At 33.9% G+C, this 18411-nt stretch overlaps 4 protein-coding genes across 8 annotated transcripts; 3 read left to right on the forward strand and 1 right to left on the reverse strand.

Moving 5' to 3' along the window:
• Positions 1-2452: 2452 nt before the first annotated feature.
• LOC140873238 (uncharacterized) lies at positions 2453-5940 on the forward strand. 2 transcript variants are annotated; one of them, XM_073276293.1, is made up of 5 exons: positions 2453-2745; positions 4693-4730; positions 4817-5081; positions 5171-5227; positions 5432-5940. In XM_073276293.1, the coding sequence occupies exons 1-5, from the start codon at positions 2694-2696 to the stop codon at positions 5713-5715; spliced, it is 696 nt and encodes a 231-aa protein (XP_073132394.1). In that variant the 5' UTR covers positions 2453-2693; the 3' UTR covers positions 5716-5940. The 2 variants fall into 2 exon arrangements, with proteins under 2 accessions (XP_073132394.1, XP_073132395.1); XM_073276294.1 differs by lacking the exon at positions 5171-5227 and having other exon boundaries at positions 2462-2745.
• A 118-nt stretch (positions 5941-6058) lies between these two features.
• On the reverse strand, positions 6059-7597 carry LOC140873121 (uncharacterized). Its single transcript, XM_073276100.1, has 4 exons — positions 7523-7597; positions 7202-7378; positions 6287-6439; positions 6059-6184 (listed from the first exon to the last, which is right to left on the reverse strand). Exons 1-4 carry the CDS (start codon positions 7559-7561, stop codon positions 6059-6061), a joined length of 495 nt encoding a protein of 164 aa, XP_073132201.1. The 5' UTR covers positions 7562-7597.
• A 2374-nt stretch (positions 7598-9971) lies between these two features.
• Positions 9972-13466, forward strand: LOC140873112 (monogalactosyldiacylglycerol synthase 2, chloroplastic). Its single transcript, XM_073276092.1, has 9 exons — positions 9972-10138; positions 10514-10821; positions 11225-11397; positions 11526-11687; positions 11781-11922; positions 12018-12242; positions 12353-12415; positions 12520-12594; positions 12899-13466. Exons 2-9 carry the CDS (start codon positions 10558-10560, stop codon positions 13160-13162), a joined length of 1368 nt encoding a protein of 455 aa, XP_073132193.1. The 5' UTR covers positions 9972-10138; positions 10514-10557; the 3' UTR covers positions 13163-13466.
• Positions 13467-14832: 1366 nt separating this feature from the next.
• LOC140873261 (actin-related protein 2/3 complex subunit 3) lies at positions 14833-17819 on the forward strand. 4 transcript variants are annotated; one of them, XM_073276338.1, is made up of 6 exons: positions 14833-15017; positions 15335-15440; positions 16371-16422; positions 16699-16807; positions 16881-17150; positions 17502-17819. In XM_073276338.1, the coding sequence occupies exons 3-6, from the start codon at positions 16420-16422 to the stop codon at positions 17654-17656; spliced, it is 537 nt and encodes a 178-aa protein (XP_073132439.1). In that variant the 5' UTR covers positions 14833-15017; positions 15335-15440; positions 16371-16419; the 3' UTR covers positions 17657-17819. The 4 variants fall into 4 exon arrangements, with proteins under 4 accessions (XP_073132439.1, XP_073132438.1, XP_073132440.1 ...); XM_073276337.1 differs by having other exon boundaries at positions 15351-15440; XM_073276339.1 differs by lacking the exon at positions 15335-15440 and having other exon boundaries at positions 16285-16422.
• Positions 17820-18411: the final 592 nt, after the last annotated feature.

The following is an 18411-nucleotide window of genomic DNA, read 5'->3' on the forward strand; positions in this document are numbered from 1 at the left end:
CTTTGCCAAAAAGCTTTGCATACAAATAAATGCTCTAGATAATCCAATCATGTTTGGGTCGAAAATTATTATTAGCGGGTGATTAATTGAATTTTGTCGATGAAATCAAATTATAATGTTCGAAAGATAGTAAAAAGTTGATAAAAATTATTTAAAGTTTATATAAATTTGTGTGTGTAGAATCAAGTGATATATATATATAAATATATATATATATATATGAGTTCTGTTATGGTGCCTAACATTATATGTTCACTTCATGTCCACCATGTATAATAGATGAGTTGACCGGTACAATAGATGAGTTGACTTGTACATGGTGGGCATGAAATGAGCATATAGTATTGGGCACCGTAAAAGAACTCTGTATATATATATATATATCTTTGGTGATCAAAAGTTGGAAAAATTCTTCCTCATCCTTTCGATTTATTCCAAAAATAATGTCCCATGAAAGTGTGGAAAAGGGGAGAATAATCAATCAAAATTGGGATTCCTCATATTTTTTTTTAATATTTTTTATTTTTATTTTATGTAAATAATGATTTTATTTAGAATATTTACTCCACCAAGATTTTGAAATAAATATAGTAAAATATTAGTTGCATCCAATTTTGCAAACTTGTTTTCAGTTTCGTGCTATTTAAATTATTTGTGTATAAACACAACCATCATCTTTGCATATATACTTCACAATTATATACAATAATAAGAGTATATTTCGTATAAGAAAGTGTTACAAATTTATATATGTGATACAAATCAATCTGTTCATGCATCTTGTCAAATATGAGATATTTCTCATAAAATTAACTTGTGAAACTGACTCGTAAGAGTTTGACGTACGCAAACATATATATATATATACACACTAAAACACACATATTTTTAATATCATGAACAACCACCATGTGCACATACATGAACAACAACTGACGTGATAATCACTAATTGTATGTACAAGGTTTCACATTAGCGGTTGCTCATGCAGATGCCCATGATGGTTGTTCATAATATCAAAACTCACATATACATATGTGTGTGTATACACACTAATATATAGTTTTGCTATGCTGTCCATCAACCGTGCCAACCTCTGTGCCCATCATGTATAAAACACTCAACTATTATACATGGTGGGCTCAAAAGTTGGCACGATTGGTGGGCAGCATAACAAAACTATATATATATATATGAGTTCTTTTATGGTGCCCAACATTATATACCCACTTCATGCCCACCATGTACAATAGATGAGTTGACCGGTACAATAGATGAGTTGACTTGTACATGTTGGGCATGAAGTTGGCATATAGTGTTGGGCACCATAAAAGAACTCTATATATATATATATATATATATATATATGAGTAATGATACCCTGCACACCTGTGGGCACCTGCCTACGTGGCGCGCCCACAACCACACAATTGTTTTTTACAAAAACTGGCTGACCAATCATGGACCGCCACGTATGCGGTACTCATGTTACCCTGCACACCTAGGGTGCAGGGTATCATTTCTATATATATATATATATATATATATATATATATATATATATTGTAAATGGATCCGGATTCATTTATTATGTTCGACTCAAATATCTTGGGTCTGAATATATAAATAGTTCATTCTCTAGCGCAGCGTAGTCCAGACTTATTGAGATTGATTTTGCCCAACAATTTGACCTATCCGGAAATACTTATTGGGCTTTGCTCTTACACGACTACAAAAACACCAACGGATGGGCTAAAGTATCTGTAAAACAACCTTTTCATCCAAACATCAAAATTAATGTGATTTTAGTTTCTGAAAAATTAAATTTAGCTACCCAGATACATTAATTCTAAAACGGGTTATCGATATTTGTTTTCACTATATTTTATATGTCATGTTTTACACTTACCTGTTATGATTTTTACAATTGAAATCCATTATGACATGTTATGATTTTTACAATTGAAATCCATTATAAAATCAAATTAATCAATTCATGGCATTTCCAAAGTCCTAAACTTCTGCCTAGAATAGTTGTCATACAATATGAAATATCTTTTATTGAACTTGTTATTACTGCCAAAGATATCGAGACGATCTAGCAGGACGGTGATGCCCACAATCCGTTCATCTAATCCACTTATCTTAAGTAACAAGGTCAATCCGACTCATCTACTCGTTATTTGACGGATTAGGGCGTGTCAGTCCGGAACCCAATATAGCCCACCATAAGGCGAGTGGGACGGACTGATTTGTCATCTGATTGGTCGAGAAATTGCCAACCTAAATCAACTAGCTGGGCGACTCAACTTAGCCGGAGTCTCTCATTTAGAACTTCTACATAATATGTATATACATCTTTTGATTCACTAAATAATATAAATTTGGTAAATTATTTAGGGGAAATTTAAACAAGTTTTTTTTTTTTTTTGGCCCCGGAGGAAGCGGAACCTCCAGGGCAGGTGCTGTTAATTTTGGTGAGTGTTGTATTTGTGTATTTACACCTTCACTCCGCTCCGCTAGCCACTGCACAATTTTTGCTACGCCCTTCTTCTTTAAACCACTTTCCACCCAAAACCCTCCATTTCTGCCATTTTTCCACCCCTCGAATCTCCTGAAATTCGTCACTTTGGAGAAAATTCTCGGACATTCGTTTCTTTCTTTATTTAGTTCTTTTTTTCGGGGATTATTTGATGGGAAAAAGGAAGAGAGGGGAAGATATTAATAAAACGCCGCCACCGTCAGGTACTTTTGTGATTTGCTCGGAAATTTTAGTTTCTTTTTTTTTTTTTTTGCCCTCGATGTGTTTTGGGTTTTGTTTTTCGCACCCTCTTCATAACTTGTGGTGCGATTATACTATCGTGGATGATTTATTTTTTTTGTAATTCTGAATTGTTTGTTACTGTTAATGCTGGTGATTGTAGAAAATACTATATATTTTTTTAAAGACGAGTTGTATTATTACGGATGAGATTTATAATCTTCTCAAAGTAATCCACTTTACGCAATACAGAACAAATTACTGCAATGAGAGGTGTCTAATAGGAATAGTTGCTGCGTCAGATGATAAAATGATGGTAATATTGGAGTGGTTTTTTATTTGATGGGGGTTTTGAGTTTGTTTGGTTGACTATTTGTCTTGGATTGCCATTTGTGGGTTTGAAATATTGTGTGTCTCTTAACTGATGTGAAATTAATACTTATAATATCTCGAGCAACTACTGCTACATGGAATAGACTGCAATCATGCCGAATAGTCTATGAACGATGTTTAAGAAAGATACATGTTAGGTTGGCACTGGGAGTCTGGGAGTGTCTAATCTTAGGTTAATACCTACTGTGCTCAGTCAGGGGACCAGAGAATAATGAATGTGTAGTATATTTGTTTGTGCGATGGTAACCTTTTGAAGTTTATGTATTCTTTATCTATTGATGTAGAATTTTAGTTGGTAAGCCGTTATTAATCTGTAGGCCTCCAAAGCCCGTCATTATCCCTCAAATGTTAGGACGGAATTTTCGATTCAAACAAGGAGTTTGTTTGAAAAAATTCCGATACATCACTATCAGCTATAAGTAATTAGATGTTCGTGTCAGGTTTCTTGAACATGTTCGAGCATAGTGGATAAGGTTCCAAGACAACTGAATATGGCTGAAGAGCAAACATAGTTATTTTTAAGGGCTGAGGATGAGTTATTTGCATTTTGTCTCCACTCTCAAGGAAATGCGAGTTTAGAACTTTCATTCATTTTACTTGTCCGAAACTTGGAATTCCGAATGATAAATGTAGTTGCCACTTGCTATCGTTTCTGATTTCAAGGTTCTCAACATATTTAGAACTATTAGGACAGGAGTGAGGATCAGAAATTGGAATTTTACATTTCTCATTTCCGACAGTAATATCACTTGAACATAAGTTTCACGGACAAAATTTATCAATCAACAAAAGCTTTCCTGCTGAGGCAGCGTGGATTTACTCTAATGGAACGAGTATGTAATTGGAGCAAAGTGGATCAGCAGAACACAACAATAAGTCCTATATATTTATATGAGAAAAGTCCTATATTACAAATAAAAGAATCACTTATTCTTCCGAACAGAATCTCGAGTATCAGGGGATTTCTTCATTTAAGCTCTACACAGAATCCTGTAGCATCTTAACTTGCTATTACATACAGAATATTTAATATTTGCTAGCACGGCACATCAAGTGAGTAGTCTGCATGTATAATAAAAAATCTGGGTTCCCCCCCTGCCCACTTCTTGTCTTCACCAAATTTTTTGCTGGTAACCAGTTCTCCTTCCGACCTGATTCTTGTATTTACTGGATACTTGTCTCAGCCGTCAATTGTCTTTACCGCTTCTCTTCTTTGCCATTTTTTTTGTTGTCGTTTAGTCAAATTATATCATTGAAACAAACTTTCTGGGTCCTCACACATTCTATGAACTGAACTGCAACTTTTTTTATTTCATCAACCCTGGCGTGATGACGTTTTAAATTTCACATTTTGCTGTAAAGGTGATCAATTTAGATACTTTTAATCAACCTCCTTAGCGATCCTCCGCGTACTACAATGTATGGTTGCATTTATTTCATATTTTGTTATTTGGTAAGATTCGTGCTCAGTGAGGCACTGCAATAAATTTGTGGATGATCGGTTGAAATTTTATTTTATTTTCTTTTGTGAGCTGCAGATCTAATGCAACATCACGAAGAACGTCAGCTGAAACAGGTTTCGCTTATCATATTCCAAAAATTTGCTACCTCATCTCTCTCTCTCTCTCTCTCTCTCTCTCATTTGGAATTTATTCACTGCAGAAATTTTCCGACCGACCAGAAACCAGTGCTCCTCAGCATGCACCATCCATCATGGATGTTACGGGAAGTTCTCTTACAAGACCACGAGGCCGCCAATATCCTCAAAATCATGGTGCTAGCCATGGAATATTATTGAGACATTCTCGTAATCACTTGGATCACAATTATTCTAGGCGAGGTTTGATTGACCATGCCAATGCATCTCCGTCTAATTGGAAGGGTACTCCCGGATATGATACCGCGAAGTTATCCTATAAACTGGCTAGTAAGGACCATTCTAGTTTTCAATACATGGATGGATACACTCTTAATCACTTCGAGATAACCGTGTACTTCAACTTTACGAGTATTTAGATGAAAAGATGGCATCTTTGGCTCGCATGAACCACAAGAACTTCTATGGAGGCCAGGGTTAGTGGGCGATCAATCGTTCATCAGGAAAAAAATTTAAATTGTGTCTGCAATTATTTTTACAACTTTAAATTTGACCTGAAATATATTAGGTGCCTCGTCTGGCCCCCTCATCCCAGCTCACGCCCTGTCTCTCATATGTTAGCTAATCTTGCCTCTCCCCTCACAATATTTATTTAATTTTAATAAATTTTCAATTCTCAGAATGTAGGGAGCTGATGTTCCATAAACTCAAGAGAATTCGGGCAAGCTCGTTGACATCCAATGCAGAATCCACCTATATGAGAAAAATGGAATGTGGGATATGCCAGAAGCGTTTGAAGAAGAAGTCCTTCAATTTTGACAACTCTAACTCGTCCAGTCATGAGCTCTCAGTTGTTGGTGTTCTTGTTTGTGGCCATGTTTATCACGCCGACTGCCTGGAACTGAAAACGATCCCCGAAGACATGCAGGATCCACCTTGTCCAATATGCAAACGCCAGTCATAATTGGCCATGCCTAAATAGCTGGATAAGAGCAAGCGTACATGTTTTCTAACATCAACTCTTTTATCTGTAATATGGTTAGGTGCAAGTATTTCCAGATTTTGTGCTGTCTTATACTGGTTTCCAGCTTTTATGGAGTCTTCAACATTGATTAGATGTATTTAGCTTTCAATGTTAATTTGCTTACAATAATGATACTCAAGCAACCTAATCTGTGTGATTCATTGATGTTTTGAATTTGAGTTCATATGAAAAAATCCGCACGCAGGAAGAACAAAAGAAGAAAAATTGACATAAATGTTGTAGAATAAATAAGATACTTATTTAGGAGAATCCATATATGTTATTAGCATCTAAGTCGGAATTGGAGCAATCCAAACCACTTTTTGTTTGGCATCTTTTTCTGTCTTCTTTTCTTCTGTTGATACGCTCTTTTTGTCACAAAGTCTCCTATTGAAAATGAATCTCCGTCCTGCAAAAATGCATGCATAAAAATTTTAAAGATTAAATACATAAAAATTAAATAAAAACAAACACATGTTGCTTGAAAGATAACAAACAAAGAGTCTCTTACTTGTGGTTGGGGTATGTGTTCATCCTTAGTTTCTCGCGGAACGATTGCCAACAATTCATTCTCATTCTGATCAGATTCTTTACCAATGTTATGAAGAAGCATTGAAGAAGATGACGACTTTGATGTATTCCCTTCCTCCATTTCCAAGCTCAACTGGATTAATTAACCTCGATTTATACATTATATGAATCGTATATTTTCATTTTTGAAATATATTTACTTGCATTTATATCCTTAATTTGAGAATCCAATATAATTTGGCTTTTCATAAAAAAGTATTGAGTTTTCTTTCGTTAATTTTGTTGATTTTCATAAAATGTAGGAACACTTGCCCAATATCAGTCCCCAGTTCATGGATTTTAATGATTTACTATGCTTGTACACACCACATTCATTACATTTTAAATGTCATTCTATTACATACGAAATTCGAAAATTATAACAAGTCCTAAACATGCTCCAAGATCGAAATTTTTAAACTACTGGTTTCGATCCGAGACTTGTATTAGATGAGCATGAAGGTTCTAAAGTATTTAAAATTAGCAAAATCATATTTTCTTGGTTACTTATTACTCTATCATAATTTTTATATCTAAAGAATTATTTCAATGTATCATAGAAAATAGTGGTCTCTTGATAGTCCAAACTTTAAATTATAAAACAAATCCACAAAATTATAAAAATAACCCAAAATTATTTCTAATTGCTGCAATGCTCCTACAATATTTGTAATTAAAATCAAATTATGAAAAAAAAAATCTAACAAACTTATTATAAATTATAAACATTTAATTTTTTTTTTAAAAAAGAATATTTTTCTAAAAAAATTCGACTTGACATGCACGCGACACATGTACAAAGAGAGCTAGTTGCTTAATATAAATTGACAAGTGAAAATTAGCTAGTAAGTAGTACCTGCAACAAACGATTCTCGAGCATGGCTAGCCGCTCCATTATAGTGCCTTTGTGTTGGACTTCATCTACAGCTGCGCACAGTGACTTGCATTCGTTTTCTTCTAATTCTTTTTTCTCACATATATTTGCACTAAACTCCCTTCTTGATAAGCTATGCTTCCCTTCTAAAAGTTGCAGCTACATACAAATATATGCATTTAATAAAAAAGCAAACAAATATTTACTTTTTCTTCACAAATTTTCACCAACAATGTATATAAACTAAACAAGGCTTAGCACATGAAAATCAAGAACTATATATAGACACGAACACACACGCACCATTCGATCGAGGCGATCTAATCTCGGAATAATCGGCATTGCCGAGATGGTTTCTTGCAATATTTCAGCATGTCCCATGAAAATTACACTTTAAATAAAAAAAAAGATAAAATCCGGATATTATTTTCTTGTTTTTGAGATCTTTAGTAGTTTGTGAATGGAAGAGAGGAAGACTAGTTAAATAGGAGAAGCACTCGATCAATGATAAATACTAATAGCCACTACCACATATGTAATATGTGCCCATACTTTTTGTTATCGGTATTTATGGATTTCATACAATTTTCATTTTTTTAATGTGAATTTCAACTGTATTGGCTGCCTCTCCCACACTGCCATTGCAAATAATTATTAATCATGCATTCAATTATTGTTCCCATTTATAACACTTATTTATGTGACAAATATTTTTTTCTTTTCAGAAATATAAACAAGCAGAGACATTCGAAAACATATTTTTCGTTATATAATTATTCATCACTTCCCAAATAAAAAAATAATCATCTATTGTGTTGATTATATTCTATCTTACTGCATTAAAATTTCATATTTTATGATTTCCTACAAAAAACTGTGCATTAGTTGATTACACGTCTTTGTTTTACCCAATGTTTGTCTTAAATAATTGTAAAAATACTAAAATTATAAATTATTATGTTGTCTACGTATAGTGACCCAATGTATGTATCAATATCACACATTTTTCGTCGTCCCATTCACAAAGAAACGGAAAAAGACTAGATTTTGTTGTATGCTTGCTACTTTCGATAGCATATATAAATCGATTTATTGAAGTTGTGCGATGAAGTTTGGCACGATATATAACTATCAATCCCGGCACATCAGATTTGTAATCAATCAGTCGACATCAGTATGGATTGGGTGAAATGACCAAAATGCCACTTACTCTTGTACTATATTTTTTGGACTTTGGTTTATAGTTGTTTGTCATTTGATATCTCATTAGGTACATAAGTAATAATCGAATTGACCATTTGGTGAAGGTCCCCCTTTTTTTAGATGACTTTCACACCTATACAAATTACACTTGAAGATAAAGTAGTACTTGTTGAATTGACTAATGGATAATGGAGAATTGCCCTTTCACGTTTGAGGGTGATTCTTTATGAAACAAAAAGTAAAATAATCCGTGAAGAATGTTAATTCGTGTTAAATGTTAGATGAACTGACAATATTGAATACTAAATTTTCTTAAAAATATGATTCCTACGATCTAAGGGAAAGATGATATGTGTTCTATAATGTTTGACTCAACTATAAGTCCTTTTAAAACAATTTATAAATTAACTTTAACATCTCAAAAAAGTGTGTAAAAATAATTTCAAGATGCGGAAATAAAATGTTCGGCCATCTTAATTAGTTTCTCAGTTAGCAACTAAGCATGCAATCATATTCGATTTAAATCAAGACTTTATCTACGAATAAAATAAAATAGATCGCCCCATAAAAATACCAATTGATCATGTATATATTATGAGAAAATATTTTGTTGTACCAAGCTCACTCTTGGATGCTAGTGCCCCTATAACTCGGTGGAATATGCCTTTGACCAGCTTTAGATGTTTCCAAGCTTAGGAAGCTAGTAGCCATATTTGACTCTTGAATAATAATAATGTTGGAGTTTTAATTTCTCCACACATGCTATAATAAAAAAAATCACTACATTAATATATATATATATATATATATATATATATATATATATTATAACTGTGGATCATACAAAAAAAAAACATAAAAGTAATCTAGGCGAAGATCTTCGTTGGCTCCCTTCATTTATGCCTTAAAACGGACCGAATATTTGTTTAATTAGAATCAAATTTAAATTATTGAGATCCAAATTTAAATTCCAAGTGAAAAAACAAGATTTGAGCTAATTGGAATGTCTATTAAAAGTACATTTTATATGATTGTAGAAATAACATGAGATCTTGGCTCAAGTCAACTTGATTATTTTCTTGGCAACGGAAATAATTAAGAATAAGCATTTTTTTTAAAGAAAGAATAAGCATTTTGTGAGTTTGTTTATAGATCGAATCAAATTTTCCATAATTGAGTCGACATATTTTTATTTTCATGATATCAAACAAAACAAAACTGACATAAGACCACTTCATTTCATCGAATTAATCGATTTTTTTTTTTAAAAAAATTGATAAACAAGTAAGCAAGTAGGCTAATCAATGCCATGTAGAAAATATTATAAAATCGATGATTTAGCCAATGGTAATAAGGAGACCCCCTTCCATGTAGGGACAACGAAAGCCATGTCAAAAACAACTGTAGGATGTCCCCACACATGGTTGCCACTCAGGAAGATCCGAATCTGTTCATCCGCACATTCCTAAAACAACTGTCAACTTGTTGATCCGACGGCTGCAAAATCACTCAAATTTATTCCGATGCATAATTCCGGAATCAAGAAATCTCTCTCCTTATTTACAGGAGAAAAGAAGACAGAGCCAGCCTTGTGCCGACTCTCATTCTCACCTCTCCTGATTTCTCAACATCCTCTCTGTCATACGGGAGCAACCCTTTCGGGAGGGGAAATCATTAAAGGCGCTGGATTCTTGATTTTCTAAGTTTTTTGTTTAGGTATGCGTGTGTGTTGTTGTTCGTTTTGTTTGATTTTGTGCCACCATTCTTTAATTTCTTGACGCAATAGAAGCTTGTGAGTGGGCTTTTTCTTTTCTTTTCCTTGTTTTCGTCTGCTTGATTGCTTCAAGATCCATTCTTGCATGCATTTTCTGTGTGATGTTCATTATAATGTCAAGAAAATCTTTCCTTTTGTGGTGCAGATGGTTTCCCTCTTCTGGGTGGTGATAAGGGGGACAAATTAATCACTCCAATTTTACATCATTGTTCAAGAATCAATATTTGGTCTCTGGGTTTTTTCTTTCATTGTTTTTTCCTTTGTATTTTGCTGAGTTGGTTCTGATCTGTATATAGTGGATTTTTTTTTATTTGCAGGATTCCTCTTCCATCTATATATACATTCGTATATATAGATACATATGGCGGCGAAGACGGCGTCACCGAGGAATTCTATAAACAACGTAATTGAAAGAGTCGGGGCCTATGGATTTGGTGGTGGGAGCAGCCAGAAGAGGTGCATGTACGCCTTTGAAGACGAAGACGGGACCATGGAAATGGAGCAGATTGGGGCTGAGAGAACCAAAAATGTGCTGATTCTGATGAGCGATACGGGTGGTGGCCACCGAGCTTCTGCGGAAGCCATTCGTGATGCATTCCAGCTCGAGTATGGGGACGAATACAGGGTAAACATCGAGCAAGCTTGATGCTGTTTCCGCTACCATATCTGCATAATTATGCTTTAATATTTCGAGCTAAAATTTTATGATATTTTAAGTTCAAATTAATTGATCAAAGGAATTCAATGAAGCCATGATATTGAAATTTTGTGTTAATTTAACTTGGTTAATTACAACTTTATTCAGCGAATGTTCTTGTTTCTTTGTATCATGTGTTGCCACCGTCGTTTTAATCTTTATTTCCCAGTTTAGGATATAAATTCTTGATGTCCAGTTCCTATGTCATTGAGGATATGAATTCTGATTTTTGTTTAACATGAGTAGTCTGATTAAAAAGTTGCGTGTTAAAATCCATTCTTTTAGGATATAAGTTCTTGATGTCCAGTTCCTTATGTCATTTGTGTTACAGATTTTTGTTAAGGATGTCTGGAAGGAGTACACAGGATGGCCATTAAACGACATGGAGGGGCAGTACAAGTTCATGGTTAAACATGTTCAGATCTGGAATGTTGCGTTTCATAGCACGTCTCCTAGATGGATACACTCCCTATATCTTGCTGCCATTGCCGCCTTTTATGCAAAGTAGAGCGATTTTTTCCTCCTTTATTTTAAAGTCTGGATTATTTAGTAACATTGTGCTGAAGTACGAGATGTTTCATTGAATAACTCGTATCCGTTTGCTTCATTTAATTCAATTTTGTGTTGTGTAGGGAGGTCGAAGCTGGCCTAATGGAATACAAACCGGATATCATCATCAGCGTTCATCCTCTTATGCAGCATATTCCTTTGTGGGTGTTGAAATGGCAAGGCTTACAAAAGAAAGTCGTTTTCGTTACCGTCATCACTGACCTAAACACATGTCACCGCACCTGGTAAAAAACAATTTCATTGAAATTTTTCTTGAAACATCAAACGAACTCACTCATAACAACACATTCTAATAAGCGAACACGTTATCAACAAAGGTTTCAACCATCAGTCAACCGGCTGTATTGTCCTTCGGAGGGGGTAGCAAAGAGGGCTTTGTTTGATGGCCTCGAAGAATCTCAAATTCGCGTGTTCGGCTTGCCAATAAGACCTTCTTTTTGTCGAGCAGTTCTCTCCAAGGTGAATGAATTAACCTTGATGTAAGGAAACCGTTTTTAGCAAAAATTGCTCCATCTGTTGTAATTTTATTAATAAATTTACTTGGTTCTATATAGGATGATTTGAGGGTAGAACTCGAGATGGATCCAGATCTGCCAGCCGTTTTACTAATGGGAGGTGGAGAAGGGATGGGACCAGTCAAGAAAACTGGGAAGGCACTCGGAGAGGCTCTGTTTGACAAAGAACTCGAAAAGCCAATTGGACAGCTAGTAATCATTTGTGGTCGTAACGAAAATCTAGCCTCCACGTTAAAATCGATGGACTGGAAGATCCCAGTTAAGGTAACCTACATTTTTTGTCAAAAGAAAGTGAAGGTCTCTTATGACGAGAAATATTTTCTCAAATCTTGGCAATAGAAACTTAGAAGTTGTGCTCGTTTCATTCAATGTAGATTAGAGGATTTGAGAAGCAAATGGAGAAATGGATGGGTGCTTGTGACTGCATTATCACAAAAGTATGTTATTCTTACCCTTCGCCATATGTTATTTAGGCTGCATCTTCTAATGCAATAGTCAAGAATTAAGGCCTAGTTTTATACGAGTTTCTGGGATGTTACAGGCAGGACCTGGTACAATTGCTGAAGCATTGATAAGGGGCCTTCCGATTATTCTTAACGATTATATTCCCGGACAAGTAAGGGTTCCTAATGCTCATTTGTTCAATGCCCACGCCTTCGCCTTTTTCTTGAAGACAACATTTGTTATGCTCATTTCCCCACATTGGTTAGTGGGAAGAGTTTGAAAAAAGAACTGTAAGAATGCATGACATATAACACTTTTCTACCAAATTCATACAATCATTTTTACGCGAGGATGAATATGAATTAATTGTCAGCAGAGTTCATAGAATCATGTTAGAGAGTGTGTAGCACAAGCTCCTTCGTTCACGCTGCAACAGAAGTTTACTAATGATACTTGGTTCATTTTGTCTATTACAGGAGAAAGGGAATGTTCCTTATGTAGTTGATAACGGGGCAGGAATCTTCACAAGAAGCTCGAAAGAAACAGCAAGAGTTGTGGCCGAATGGTTCAGCACGAAGAGGGATGAGCTCGAGAGAATGTCGGAAAACGCACTAAAACTCGCCCAACCGAATGCAGTTTTCGACATTGTGAAGGACATTCACGAGCTTGCTTGCCAACGCGGTCCTTTGACAAACATCCCGTACATGCTCACATCATCGTTTTCAAGCTTAATATATTGAAGCAATAACAATAAAAACTCACAACCAGTTCTAGTGTCTTGTGCTCATAGCTGATGAAAAGCATGCTGTTGTTTTTACTCTCAGAGTTGCTCCCAAGTTGTATATGTTTAGGGTGTTGGTGTTGAAAGTTTTGGTGCTATTGGATTGGTTTTTAGGTTAGTTTGACTTATAGTGAAGCTTGCTTATTTGATTGTTGCTCATTATTTTATTTGTTACTCAAGATTGCAAGGATCTCTCAATTTGAATGTATTAGTATTTTGTGCAAGTTATTCGCAAATTTACTGGTAAACATTGACTTTGGATATGTGAATCCATGCTTCTGATATATTGAATCCATCACTTGTTCTACATTATATTTCACTCTGACATAAATATATATCGATTAAAGAAGGAAGATGTTCAATGGGTGAAAATGAGAGGTTTTCACTGGTGAGAAACGAGTTACGTGGATTACGTTTCACTACAAATATGATTAAGTTGTTCGTTTTACGTATATAAATCCGCAACACAATCTCACGATATGCTTACTTTTTTTGTATATGATGTAAATGAGTGTGTTGTAAGAAATGTTTGACATTGATAGCAAACTACCACTCCATTTTAACGATCATTATGGAGTCTAAATTATTAGTTTATTTTTGAAAGCAACGCCCAACTATGTGACGGAATCATACACGTGTCACGCCCTAATAGGCTTATGGTGACGGGTTTTGGTTTTTATGCATTTATTTATTTAATTAACAGAGAAAAAATGATTTGTTTTCAAGATTCGATTTGTAAGTAAAGTCCAAGCAACCATGTGCATTATTTAATGTTGGTGGGCTCGGGCGTTACTTTTTTTTTTTGGGAAGCTGGGCTCAGGCGTTCCTTGAGCAAGTTGAAAATAATCAAAATATATTGATATCCAACCCATTTGGAAAAAAACAGTCATCTTCCGTGTCATTATTATTTTATTCATATTTTATTTTTTATTGTAAATATGAGTTGTGTTGACTTATATCATGGATAAAAATCCGTTAGCCATCTTGCAAAAAAACATAATTTTTTTCATGAGCTAGGTCGATTTGGAGATTCATACTTGTGAAATTGTATTATAAATGTTTTTTGTTATTTATTTAATATTGCAAATGATAAATGTATAAAATTTAATTAAAAACTATTGTCAAATTGGCCCAAAAAACTATTGTTAAATTTACAATTTTAGTTTATTTATAGCCTAAAATAATTTGATTTTTATTTTTTGTCAAAAAATTAAAATCAATATGATAATAATAATAATATTATTATTAATAATAATAATTGTTGTTGTTATTATTATTATTATTGGTATATCAATTTATTGACTGAACTTTAAAGTTTTTATACTTGTCTCTTCTTATCTTCAAATGTTTGAAAATAACTCGTTAAAAAATAGAGAATGTTTAGAAAAATGATATTAATTTAATTAAAAATTTAATCTAATAATGTAATTTTTTTATTGGTTAATCTTATTGATTATTTGAAGATATTTAACAACTTTTACTGTAACTATTTATTAAATATATATTAATCGATTCATATTAATTTAAATAAACATTTTTTAGTCTCAGAAAATGCTTTCAAAAAATCAAAATCAAAATTCGATTTTTTTTATATAAAAAAAATTGGGGAAATCGTTGAAAAAGAAAAATAGTGCAATTTACTCGAAATCACCCGTGTTCATTTTCGTGAATCAGTGAATCACAGTCCCAAATCCGCACACCGCATCGTCTGAGATTTTTCATTTCTGTCCTACTTTTTCCATTATCGAGATTTTATTTTGATTCGTTGAATTGATCTCCGTGATTGAAGGTTGCCCAGTTTCATTTTTAATCAGGTAAATTTGATTCTCTCCCCTTTCTTTTCCCTATGTAGATGGAGATCCAATGGATATGTGAACTTCGTTTATGGTTTTCTTCTATATATTGTTGGAATAGATTCAAGATTGACTTGTATCGGAAATCAGTTCCAATTGTTTCGTTTGTTTTTTTTGTAAAAAAATTATATAGATATTTTTCTTGTGCCATTGATTTTTGGAGTTATGGATGCTAAGTTTGAAGCTGCGTTACAAGAATTAGTTGTGCATTTTGTTAATATATTGAAGATCTCAGCTTAATTTAGCTAAATGGAATAGGAACTGAATTCACGTTTTAGCTTGAACTGGCAACAGGGTAGTTTGATAAACCAGGTTAATCTAATTCATGCGTCTTAGAAGATGAAAGATGATGAATTGTTGACGCACTTTGGATTTAATTTTAAGGTAGGTGATCCGATATAAAACTTGCACCCATTCCTTTCATGTTGCTTCTTTGTTTGGTTAAATTTCAGATTTTTACGGAATTTTTGTTTAACATGATTGTCTCGCAAGTGCCAGTATTTGTGGGAATAAATGTGATCTATTGCCTTGCCAATTTCTGCTTACTCTGGTTTGTATCTTCTCATGATTTAACATGTCATTGACTTGATTATACCAATTCAACCTTCATCAAACTTAAAGAAGAAACTAAAAAAATTATCTTTGCAGCTTAGACAACTAAGCTGTTAAGTTTCGATTACAAGAAAAAGGTATCAGTCCCTGTACATTTTAGCTTCATAAATTTGTATTCATTGTATAAAATCGCTCAAATTCGTGAACATCTTTGTAAAATCTACAACTTCATGCATCCTATATGTGAAGCTGCGAACAAGCAAAGTGACTTCAAGAGCAAACCATAAACCAAAATAGTTGGAAACAGTGGAACAAACAATTCAGTATTTCTTTGTCATATTAAGTGAAAAAACTAAATGAAACGAGAGAAGTAAATGCAGAGAGGTTTGGCCCCTGATAAGCATTGTAAACAATATCTGAAATTGAACATGTGTTTATGGTTTTAATGACTTCATTCTTAGAGTATCTGAAAATAATTTTGTAAGGATATTTAAAATAATGAATGTTTTTTTAATGACGACCGGACTTCGCAATTTAGTAGTGGTTGAACAGATTGATGAATACGGAAATGGATACCATCATTTTAGGATTATAAATTATTTAAGTTTTTATTTCTTAAAGAGTTCGATTTATTTTAGCAGATGAAATAGTTATGTAAATTACTTCATGTTGACAGCATTTAAGTTGGTGGATAAACTATTAGCCTGATATTTGAAGGAATGCTGAATTGCTGATTTGAAGTTGATAACGTGATTGTTGCAGATTATTAACTTGCTTTAGCTCGTGTAAAGAAAGTTCGCACATAGAAGATATGGTACGAAATCTCGTGTTCGTTTACCACTTACATTTATTGGGTTGCGAATAGATTACATAGGTTTAATTTTATCAAATTAAAGATGAGAAATGTAAAAGGTCTAGGAAGATGCGTAGAAAATAATTATATATGATTTCTTGGTGACCACTTGGATGTTTTTCGTGATAGAATAATCTTAAAAGAGCATTTGAAGAACCGTTGGTGAAGCCTTTCTACGATTAATCTATGTCTGATCTATTTCAGCATATAGCTTGAAAAATTAAGTTATGTTTGTAGGTCTACCACTCCAGTTTTCTCGATGATGAAGAAATTACTAAAGCATGTGGATGCCCTTTGCTTCCCCTGAAAAGTCACATTAAAGGACCAGCTCCTGTATCTGAACAAGGTCAGATGAACCCCCGTAATACTTGACTCTGATTGTAAGAATATTTTGCATCAATCGTAGAATGTATATGCAGATAGCACGGATATAGTTGACGAGGCGATAACATTCTTTCGAGCCAATGTCTTCTTCAGAAATTTTGAAATCAAGAGTTCAGCTGATAAGCTTCTTATCTACTTGACATTTTATGTTAATATTGCTCTGAAGAGGCTTGAAGGATGCAGAACTTTAGCCGAAGGGACCAAAGCAATTATTAATTTGGGACTGGAAACTGTACCTGTTCCTGGAGAGCCTGGATTTCCATTTCCGGGACTATTTACTCATCCACAATCCAGACAAGAAGCAGGTATAGCATTGGCTTGATAGGCTTATAACTTTTGTTCCAAAGCAAAGAAAAATTGAAGGTACTTGAAGAGTTGATATCTGCATTGATTTTTACTATGTTGTGATGTTGTTGCAAAATACCCGGTAACCAGTTGTACTGTCAGATCCTACCGATCAAAACACCATCCACTGTGATATATCATAACCTATTAAATAAATGATTTCAACTTTTGATCGACGTCATACGCGGTCAAAGACTTTAGACTTCGTCATACTTAAACAACAAGCTCCAAACAATATTATCTTGCATATCGTCAGTCCATTTAATTCTACTATCCATTGTCTTAGTATTAATTGCACTTTCTGGACACAGAACTCTTCCGGAATTATTTGAAGCAGATACGGGAAGAAACTAGTGGAAGATTATTGAGTGTGGCATATCGACCTAATGGAACTCCAAACAAATGGTGGCTGGCCTTTGCTAAGAGAAAGTTTATGAACATCATTCAAACACACGAGTCGTCCTGATGGTTGATCTGTTGCTTAGAAAAGTAAAAGCATGGCTTGCTTTTTTTCATGTGGTATGTGGTACTTGACTAATATGCTTTGCTTTTTTGTTTGACTTTCGAAATATCGGCAACAGAGGCATTGCTGCTCGTAGTTGCATCGTTGTTGAATGTGGAGCTTGTCATATTATGGCCGAATTAAAGTGTATTGTTATAGAAGACTATAGCGAAAAATTTACAGATAATAAAAGAGGACCGTTTAAACAGAACAAAAGAAAAGGGCCGTGCAATCCCAAGTTAAGACAAAGTTGGCATTGACAACGTGGGATTCATGTGAAAACGTCAATATTAGAATCCCATTATTCCCAAAGGAATATAACTTTGGTATGTGCTGGAATAATCTCATCTCTATATTCTGGTAATTGTTTTATAAAGACCTTGTTATGTAAAACCAGTACAATATTATGCATTATGGACCGTATTAGATGCACCTCCACTCACGCATACATGTATGAAGCAGCGGTATGAAACACACGTGTTGCATGTGCAAAAATTAACGATTAGTATGGAGAATATAAATTTGAGATTGTGATTGTTTTTATTTGAGTGTGAAATTGAAAAAAAAAATGTGCAGTTGTTTAGTTTAGATGGAAAATTAAATAAATCGTGGGACTAAATTGGAAAAATGTGTAGTAGAAAACTATTGGTTAAAAATCACCTCAACATAACATGACAATAATAATTTCTAAAAATATGACAAATCAAGGCCAAATCTTT

This window comes from Henckelia pumila, unplaced genomic scaffold (assembly GCF_033568475.1).
Source record: "Henckelia pumila isolate YLH828 unplaced genomic scaffold, ASM3356847v2 CTG_525:::fragment_3, whole genome shotgun sequence".
In the NCBI taxonomy this organism is placed as follows: domain Eukaryota; kingdom Viridiplantae; phylum Streptophyta; class Magnoliopsida; order Lamiales; family Gesneriaceae; genus Henckelia; species Henckelia pumila.